Source organism: Typha angustifolia, chromosome 14 (assembly GCF_048772165.1).
Source record: "Typha angustifolia cultivar Huaian chromosome 14, ASM4877216v1, whole genome shotgun sequence".
In the NCBI taxonomy this organism is placed as follows: domain Eukaryota; kingdom Viridiplantae; phylum Streptophyta; class Magnoliopsida; order Poales; family Typhaceae; genus Typha; species Typha angustifolia.
In genome coordinates, this window is record NC_133252.1 from 7,784,114 (window position 1) to 7,794,298 (window position 10,185).

The 10,185-nt window shown below is 32.9% G+C and overlaps 1 protein-coding gene across 1 annotated transcript; it reads left to right on the top strand.

The window, feature by feature from the left end:
* Positions 1-263: 263 nt before the first annotated feature.
* LOC140776602 (probable protein S-acyltransferase 17) lies at positions 264-6,969 on the top strand. Its single transcript, XM_073120349.1, has 10 exons — positions 264-513; positions 712-805; positions 2,652-2,746; positions 2,821-2,988; positions 3,068-3,140; positions 3,234-3,286; positions 5,752-5,843; positions 5,927-5,979; positions 6,072-6,197; positions 6,608-6,969. The coding sequence occupies exons 1-10, from the start codon at positions 365-367 to the stop codon at positions 6,872-6,874; spliced, it is 1,170 nt and encodes a 389-aa protein (XP_072976450.1). The 5' UTR covers positions 264-364; the 3' UTR covers positions 6,875-6,969.
* The last annotated feature ends 3,216 nt before the right edge of the window (positions 6,970-10,185 follow it).

The window sequence follows — 10,185 nt, forward strand, 5'->3', positions numbered from 1 at the left end:
TTTTATTAAATCATTCGTCTTATCTCGACAACCCTAGATGTGTTCAAATAATATAATTTAAGTAGCCGGTTGGGTCTGGGGACGGACCGGCGGAGGGAGCCCATGTGATCTGAGACAGTCCCAATGATTAATTGGGCTTCTTCATTTAGATCCGCCTTAATGCCGAGCTACTCTTCTCTTATTATTATCCTCATCCTTGTACTGCTGTAAATACACAATTATAATTACATTTAAATCTTTAATATTTGATACGGTGTACAAACTCTCTTTTGTTGACTCTCTCTCTCTCTCTCATGCGCTTCCCCTAGAAGTAGAGGGCAAAAGCTGGAGATAAGCGAAGGAGAACGGCGCGAAGGTTCGAACGATGGCTCTGCAGTGGGCTCTGGTGGTGCACGGCTTGGTCACCTTGCTCGTTGTGGTCTCCTTCCTCTGCGGGCAATGGCCAATCTTCCAGGGCACCTTCGTCGAACGAATCCATAACTTCCTCACCTACGGCGCCTACGATTACTTCCTGTAAGCATCTCCCATCTCCCATCTCTCATCTCCACCCTTTTTTTGAATCCCTCCCTGACTGACCCCTTTGTCCAGTTTTGGTATGTTGGTTTTGCTTATTGTCTTGGTCGCAGACAAATTAATGTTGTCAAGTGCTCATCTTTGGTCGTCCAAATTCAATTTTAGATTTTGTCCTAATTTTCCTTTGTATTCTTCCAGACGATTTGTGGTGATATTTTTTGGTTCTAGAGGAAGAAATTTCATTCTTAGCATTGAGCATTATTGTTGTGCGCGGCCGAATCCGATCTTACAGGTTTGTGGACTTATTTGATTACTTGTTAAGGATTAATTTTTGTACTTTAAGTTCTTTAGAGAAACAAGTCTGTCTTTAAATTCTTGTTCCAGTCTTTTCTATGACTTACTTTTTAACCTTTACTGGGTTCAAGTTTTAGTGTTACAAGTTGAAATAATGTTTAAGATATACTTTAAATAAATAACGGACTTTATTATTGAGTATTGAAAGATGCAGAGGTTATAGGAGAAGAGGAATAGATGAAGGATATCAAGTTAATAATATTCTAAATTGGGCTAAATCTGATTTGACCTGGATTATGTAGAGTCAATTAGAGTGTAATAAGAAGTCCGAATCCCATTAGAACTCAACTACAGTCAAAATTCTATAATCTATATAAAGGATCTTAGAGATGTGAAAAAGAATTACAGTAGAATATGATCTCAATCTCCTCTCTCTAGTCTGTCTCTTCTTTCTCTCTAAAATCTCTTCAGTTTCTCTCTTTCCCTCTAAATCTCTTCTTCAGCAATTAAAATAGTTTTTGGATACACGGAAGTCAAGATAATGATGCATGTTCATGGTGAAAGCTGACTTCTCCATTATTGGCAAACCAAAAACTTAAAAGCCTTTTTTTTTTCAACCTATTTCAGATTTTCTTTAGGTTCAATATCTTTTTTGTATGAAATTATCTTCTCTTGTCCAAAATCAGATTTGAGAGTTGTGCGAATTAATTCTTTATATGCGTGGTTTTCCTTTTCTCTATCTAATAATGATCTTTATCTAGTAACCTATCGGATATTGCTTACAGTATTATAGTTTAATACTGTAAGCATTGTCTGATTAAATAATAACTCAAAGATCATTATTAGATAGAAGAAAAGACAACCGATCAGATAAAAAAATTGATTCTCACAGCTCTCAAATCTGATTTTGGACAACGTGAAAATCTGAAATAAGTTGAAGAAAAAGGCTTTTAAGTTTTAGGTTTACTGATAATGAAGTTGTAGTGCTTTTGCCTTGAACTTGTATAGCAAGATTCCAAAAATCAGTATCGGAATTGGGATTGGCTGTCTAGAAAAACGATATGTATCGACCGTATCGGCCCCCTGTATTGGATCATACTATTTTAATTAAATAAAAATTTAAATATTATTTAAAAATATTGAGAAATTTCTAAAAATTTAGAAAAAATTATAAGAAAATAAAAAATAATAATTATACACATATAAAGCTTAAAAATCTTTTTCTCTCTATCCCTCTAATCGTTAGTCTGCTCTCTCTCTCTCTCTCTATGTAGTAGCAGTTGTAGGCTTGCTGCAGTTGCCTGCTATGGCCTCGATTGGGATTGGCCAAAATTAGAATCTATGTTGTGTGGTCTTTACTTTTGGGCACCCAAAGGCTCTATTAGTTGCTAAAGTCTTTAGGACAGCAGAAGTATTCTGCAGAGAATAGATTGAAGAAGAGGAAGAAAAGCGAAGGTATTTAGAGCAAAAGAGAGAAGAGATCGGAGAGATTTTAGAGAGAGAAGAGGTAGACCGGAGAGAGGAGATGGGATTGGAGAGAGAAGAAGAAACCAAGAGGGGGAGAGAAAGATTTCGGGCAAAACAATATTAATCCACAATAATTCTTTTTTATCTACAAGATCCTTCATATAGTGTATAGAATTCTGAGTCTAGTTCTCATAATGTATCCAATCTTTTCTGAGATGAATTTATCTCTGCAAAAATTAATGTCTTGTAGTTATTTTCTTAAAAGCATCTTGCATCTTCTATATTTTCATATACTGATGTGCTGTACCCTAATTTTTTCTGTTCTTAGTTCTTCATATTTGCCAAAGAAATGATCAATGATATGATCTGAAATGCAGCTAATATATCTTGCCATAATTGGAGTAACATATTTTATCATAGCAAAGTCATCTTTCAGATATATTCCTGGCTACTATATAAGTGACCTGCACAGGTAAATTCTCCAACAATAATATTCATCTAAAAAGCTTATTTTTGCCTGTCCTAAACATGAAGTCTCATCATTAGGTATGTGAGCACGCTGGCAGTTGGTGTGGGTGTTCTACTATTCCTGGTGACTAGCTTTTCTGATCCTGGAACTGTGACTGCTAATAATGTTTCTCAGTATCTGTCTGCCTATCCTTATGACAATATCATTTACACGGAGAAAGAATGTTCTACTTGCAGGATTACAAAGTATATCTGATCGGTCTTTTTGATAGTATTGCAAATTGTCTACTTTTATAATTTCTGATGGATATTGAATTAAATGCAGGCCTGCAAGATCGAAGCACTGTAGCATATGTGATAGATGTGTCGCGCGATTTGATCACCACTGTGGATGGATGGTACCTGAGTTTTCCCTTTTCTGTTGTCAGTCAAGTATCATGCTACATATATCCTGGAGTTGGGACACTTGAACTTGTTTTCTTTTTGTGCAGAATAATTGCATTGGGGAGAAAAATACTCGGTACTTCATTGCATTTCTAATTTGGTTAGTATCAATTGATTTTAGCTGCCTTTCTTATTATCAAGTAAGAAAATGTGTTGCTTAGGAGTACATTAGTATTAGATCTTTTTTCTTATTTAACTTCTCATCTATTTTCATTTGCATTTGCATGATCCTATGATATCCCTATCATTTAATTTTAAATTTTTTTTCCCTCAGATTGTTGTGACTGAAGGCTTTGTAATTATTGTATATGCCATTTTGGATCGCTTCATTCATGAACTAACTAAATTATCTTACCTTTTTGTTGTCCTGGATCACTTTATCAACTAATGAAGTCCTAGCATATTGTTTGATGTTCATTCTCTAGTAACTGGACTTCTTGCAGCTTCGGTTTTCTCTTCGTGGTGCGCTATCAAATGTTAAACCTCCTTGATTGTTGTTTTTATATTTTATAGGATTTGTTCCATTTGGATGAGTAACTTAATAAGTTAATATACCTCAGAAAATTTTTGAATGATTTGCAAACTAATTCCACTTTAAAATCACATAGCAAATTATGGACTGTAGGACAAGTTACTTGCAAGCAAGCTTTACTTTGCTACACTCCAATGTTGAACTGGTATGCATTATGTATAGGCAAAAAAAACAAACTGCTTAGATAAATAATCGCGTTATGCATTACATATATAAAAACGGATTTCACATAAAAGCATGGTTCGAAGTTTCGGTTTTGGTCCTAAAACAAATTGAAAACTTTTCGGAGTTTTGTACTGTTTTGTGTTCTGGTTTGCAGTTTTGGTTTTTTTCAGTTTCAATCATTCTTCCTAATCTCCCTTAGTTTTAATCAATAAAGCTCAATATCTAGTGGCATGGGATGTATCTGTAAAGCATGTTTTGCAGTCTCAAGGCATGCCAATAAAATATAGGCTAGAGTAATATTTTATTGATAATAGTTTCATGTCTAAGTTTTATGTAGTTACTCAGCAATAAATTATCTTGGTACTGAAAATAGAACAAAATCTGCCATATTTTTATGTTGCAAAAGTTTGAATATTTCCTATATCAGTCATTATAAGGTTGTCCAGATCTCATATTGGCATTCAAACATATCGAAGTAATCATAATAATATGTTAGATTGATATAGATGAGAGAAATACCATTGTATTGTTATATTTTTACTTCAGACCAAGGTTTGAAAAATTAGGATTAGGATTGGGATCGGCCTCCCAAAAAACAAATTGTATTGGCTAGATTGGTTGCTTGGATCAAACTGCCTTTTAATTACATAAAATTATAAATATTATTAAAAAATATAGGAAAATTTATAAAAATAGCAAAAATAAGAAAATAATAATTACTCATTTATCAAGTCTATAACCTAAAAAAAGTATAAACTTACTTATAACTACTGTAATAGAAAAGAAGAGAGTGGAAGAAACAAAAAGAAAAAATATTTTATTGTAGTGAAGGAGAGAAAAGAAAAAAACTATAGTGAGAAATAAGAGAAGAGATAAAGAAAGAAATAAAATAAAAAATCACATACTCAAGGTCGCCGGAGTTGGATTTGCATTGCTGGAGTTTGCTAGAGTTGGATATTTGCGTCGGAAAAGCAATAACTATGGCATGAAGAGAAAGAAAAATAGTGAACAAGAGATAAGTGAATTAACTTCTATAATGAAGAAGGAGAGAGAGAGTGGAAGAAACAAAAATAAAAAAAATTCTACTGCAATGAAAGAGAAAAAAAACTATGGTGAGAAATAAGAGAAGGGAGATAAAGAAAGAAATAAAATAAAAATTACAACTCAAGGTCGTCGGAGTTGAATCTACATGGCTAGAGTTTGCTAGAGCTGATTTTCTACATTGGAGAAGCAATAACTATGGTAGGAAGAGAAAGAGAGAAATAGTGAAAAAGAAAGAGAGACAGTGTGTGTGTGTGTGAGAGAGAGAGAGAGAGAGAGAGAGAGAGAGAGAGAGAGGAGGAGGAGGGATTGGGATCGAGATCAGGATCTGGATCTGGATCGGCCAATCCTTTGGACCATGCCTCAGACAATTCGAAACATTACTTTATCCATTGGGTGTCGATGGACTAATTTATAACTTCGTTTATCTACATTTTAATAGCATTGATTGCTCGACTGCTGACCTAGGAAAAATGTTGTACACCTATGGCATCAGTGGAACTACTTTACAGGAACTGCCTAACAATACCATCATATACCTCCTTGTCCTTGACATCTCAGCAGGCAATCACAGAAAGAGAGCAAAAGCTGGAATGAAGTTTTAGCTTTTGAGATCAATTCATTCAGTATCATGAACTGTTATAGTTGGTTGACCATATCTTGTTATCTTCTTGCACCATTGCCAAGTTAAACTTGCATTTGTTCTCTAGAGGATCATAACTTCTTGCATTGATAGGTTGGTACTACTAAAGTATTTTGAATGGCTAGGTTCCTTCTCTGAGTTAGATTTATATAAGAAATTTTCCTTCATCTTTGGTGCATGACAGGCATTTCCTTATTTGCCTGTATGGAGCAATTATCCTTGTGCTGATACTTGCTGGTCAACTGAAAGAACGAAAGGTTATATACATTTTAACAGGTATCTTCACATTTATTCTGTAATGCTGCCTTGTTTATCAATTTCTTTTGTGTCAATTATTGATAAATCTTTTTTATTTACAGTTTATTATGGTATTGAAAATTCATTCTCAGGCTTATTCCCTCATGTGGTACAGGTAAAACAAACGAGCATTTAATCTGTTAAAATTTAACGTAAATACTAGAGGATTCACATTGTTTTACCAGCAAAACCTTTGGCCTTTTGCAGTGGTTATTGGGATCATATAACACACAAATACTTCTGACAGTATTTTTAGGCATAATCTCGTTGCTACTGGCTGGTTTTTTTGGATACCATGCGCACCTCTGCCTGACCAACATCACAACCAATGAGGTAAAGTTTTCTCCAGCCTTTTTGTAGAAGAATCAGTTATTTCTTTGATAGTTATTTACCCAAATACATGAGTCCAAAATAATTACCACTGTGTCCCCTTGAAACCATTGATGACTTTCAGCAGTTTCATTATTGAATATGTTATTGAGCTGGTTAGCAGTCAATAGAGCTGCTGAATGTTTCAGGTAAGTGTCAGCTGTTTACTGTAGTGGTAAGCTGAAAATGGTTTTAAGTATCAGATAAGCTGCTGAAAACTTCAGGAGCTTTTCATTTCAGGCACATAAATGGCAATAGTTTGTTGGACCTCATCTCTTTGGGCAATAAATTTCCATGGAAAACTCATTAGACAGAGTTCGAAAAATGATCAGCTACATTACTCCTGACGAATTTTTTGTGTCTAAAACCATCAGACTTTCAAGTGGCAAGACTACATAAGCTGGAAGAGAAAGCTGAATGAAGCCAAGACCAGTGCTGCAGCACTGAGGGCTAGTATACATTCAATGAATGAAGGGAAGGCTCCAGAGAGCAAATGGAAGGCATTCTTTCGCAAGTCTCCACTGCAGAATGATGAGGTGGTTGTCAAAAATAATGTGTATGATCAGGGGATAATTAGTAATATTTATGAGATCATGGTTCCTTTGTCAGAAAGGTCATCGTTCCACAGAAAATCTGCATGAGAGTGCAATTCACAGTTTTCCCATTTCTTTTTATTCAAATATCAAAAGTTGTACCATGTATATTCCTCCTTTTATTACAAGTTATTTTCCATGAATGGCAGAGTGCGAAGCATCAACTCCAGCAGGAAATTAAGGCAGGGCCTCTCCATTCTCTCTCTCTGTAGTAAAATCTACATCAATTATTTAGACAAATAGTTCAATAGGTGGATAATTCAGTGTGTCCTGCTTTGAAGTGAGGTACTGTATTCAGCATTGCTATCCAAGTGAGTTTATATAGTGTAATCATCATACTGCTCTCATATTGGAACGACATTTTGGAAAAGAGAATTGTCATTTCAATTCAGAAATGATAAAGCAGGTATAATTAAAAGACATGGATGAAAACAACTCAGATTCAAAAGTATGACTGCAAGAAATATTTCTTTGGTTATTAGTTGATGCATGACTATTTAGTTCTGCATCTCATTGATGAATAGATAGCTTAATCAAAGGATTTGATCACCTGGTTAAATAGCTAAAAATAAATATTTATTTCTTAAAAAAAGCTAAAAGTAAACAACATATATCTTTTAAGTTGCATGAATTCTGTACATGAGAAATGGGGTAATTTTTCTCAGAACTTAAAGAAACCCCCCTCCAGTAAAAAAAACAAGTCTTGTGTGGTATATATTATTTGGGTGATTTGCATAACAAGCAGTGGATTTTTGCTTTTGTGAATTGAGCCGCTTTGGTTTTCCTTTTCAGTTAAGTTTCATTTTTTTCTTTCTTTCTTTTTTTCAGTTTTGTGCTTCTAGTAGAGTATCAAAGTAAATGCTGCATGCAGAGAAAAATAATTTTCTTATGTAAAACCCTAACTGATTGGATGTTGTAGGAACGAAGGAAAATATTACTGTACAAACTTGTTCTGTTATTTCCATAACCTATTACTTTTTAGTTCAGTGTCTTCATTCATTCTTATCTTCTCCTCCCCTCCTTCATTGCAGTTTTAAGAATGAAATAACTATCTGACCGTAATATTATGATTGTTTTTCATCTTAATGGTGAAAAATTGAGAATAATCAAGTTTGCATTATGAGGGCGGTAGTATTGTTCACAAATATATAAACAAACAAAATACTTTATTAGAGTTGAAGTCCTAGTATTTTCAGCTAATGCAAATCTTTCTAGGTGAATATGAAATTGATTTAAAGCACCTATTTTATTCAGACAACCATGATATAGTTGTCGAAATCATTGATAATAGTGATGTTCAATGTATGATCTCTCAGCACTATTTTTTTGAGCTATACAATTGTTTGAGACGAAGAAATAGAATAACAAATTAGGTAAGCCATCATTTTTATTGGTAAAACCATTATATAAAAAACAATTCCAGCAATTTATTTAGATTTTCGAAATTCAGAAGTTATCAGATTTTCAGCAATTGTTAAATTCAGATTCTAGCAACCAAAATTCAGATTTTACAAATTCAGAAATTCAATTTTCAAATTTCAGCAATTCAAATCTGCAAAACATTTTTCAGATTTTTAGATTTCAGCAATGTAATGCAAATTTCAGATTCACATATCAAAGGCAATCAAATTTGATTCATCACATAGCATGAACAAATTATAGAAAAGTTTCTTGATTGCCCTTGATATGTATATACAAAGAAGTCAATGAAATCCATCAAAATCATGCTATGTTAGACCAATATCCACACAAACATAATATACCATTAAAATCCGATGACCAAATGATGTGAAAATTGAAATTTTGAAGGAGATAAAAGATTTTAGTTTGACTAGGTTTAGAGACATAGAAAGTAAGAGTCAAAGTCCAAGTCTAAAGTCAAAATTTTAATCTGAATAAAAGTTGAAAAACCTAACCACGATAGGTTTAAAAACCAATTATAAATTATATTTAAAAAATTGAAACTAAGTAGAAGATAGAAATCCAAATACTACTCTTAACTATGAAAACCAAGTAAGAGTAGCATACAAAAAAGCCTAGAAAAATTATGAAAAGTTAAAAATGTGACAAAAATAATAATATAATTGTTTTAGAAAAAGAGAAAAAAATTATAGATGTAACTAACCTTTCAGATTAATTTATTATCAAATATAGATACAAAATTCTCTACAAACACTTTTATCATACTCTAGGATACTACTAATTGAAGTCCTCTTGAACTTTTCGCTTCTATGAACTACTTGTTGAAAAATATCATGTATTTGAATATAAATATTTTATTAAATTTGAGCTCAGATTTAAGTGAGATCTACACATTATTAATGATGGATTATGATGGAATTAAAAGAGCTCAAAGAGTACTTTAATATATATATATATATATATATTCACTTATTTAAATTTATGAAGAGAAGTGAATAAAAATTACCTCTAAGGTGAGTATCATGTCAATAAAAAATAAAAAGAAATAAGTTTAGTACCATATTAGTTATTTAAGAAATATTAGTATAAAATATGAATGCCAAATTTCTCATGGACCAGACTTTGTTCGGTTCGTGTGCGTGGGTCAAGTCCAAAATTAGTTTTTGCCCAATATAAGTTCAGATTTAATATGATTTAGGTTGAGCTGAACTAGAAGTAGTGCGTTCCTTTAAATTAATTGTTATAATTGGTCATAATCGATTGGTTAAACCCGAAGTGATGTGTCCCATTAGATTAGAACTATTAATCAATTTCAAACATGAAATAGTGCATCCTTTCATAACCAAATTCCAATTATTCACATTCCTTCGTCGTGTATATTTAAGTCTTTAAATAGGTTGTCAGTCTGCATTATTTTTTTACGAAATTTTGTTTGTTCTCTTTATACACCGAGTCTTTTTGTCTGCATTTGAGGGTATTGCACGATTTTTGTTTAACAAGACATTCAAATAGTAGCTTCTTTTCGAGTGCAAGATAGTCATTATATTTCGAGAGACTAATCATTGTTTTCTATGATTGAATTTTTATTTTTATAGATGACTGAAACAGTAAAGAATATTGTTGCCCTTATCACTACACTTTTAGTGATTATAGTTCGTGGAGAGCTTGAGAAGCTTTTGTAGTGCAAACTTCAAGAGATGATAGCAAAAAAATTATTTTATCTGGGGACTTTGAACTTGGCTAAATTTCTATATGAAAATATGCCAAAATTCTAAACAGAGGAAATAAATAGGCAAATAGTTGCTGTAGTAGATGTATGGAAGCATACTGACTTCCTTTGCCAGAAATATATTCTCAATAGACTAGACAACCTATTATACTATGTGTATAGTTCAGTAAAAACGTCTATAGAATTATGGGAATCCTTAAACAAGATG

What these genes read in the sequence shown, in the direction of transcription:
- LOC140776602 (XM_073120349.1), top strand. Translation starts at nt 365, where the DNA reads ATGGCTCTGCAGTGGGCTCTGGTGGTGCACGGCTTGGTCACCTTGCTC. An exon ending in GGCGCCTACGATTACTTCCT is followed by an intron (nt 514 to 711) that starts GTAAGCATCTCC and finishes GTATTCTTCCAG; the next exon opens with ACGATTTGTGGTGATATTTT. An exon ending in GGCCGAATCCGATCTTACAG is followed by an intron (nt 806 to 2,651) that starts GTTTGTGGACTT and finishes TCTGAAATGCAG; the next exon opens with CTAATATATCTTGCCATAAT.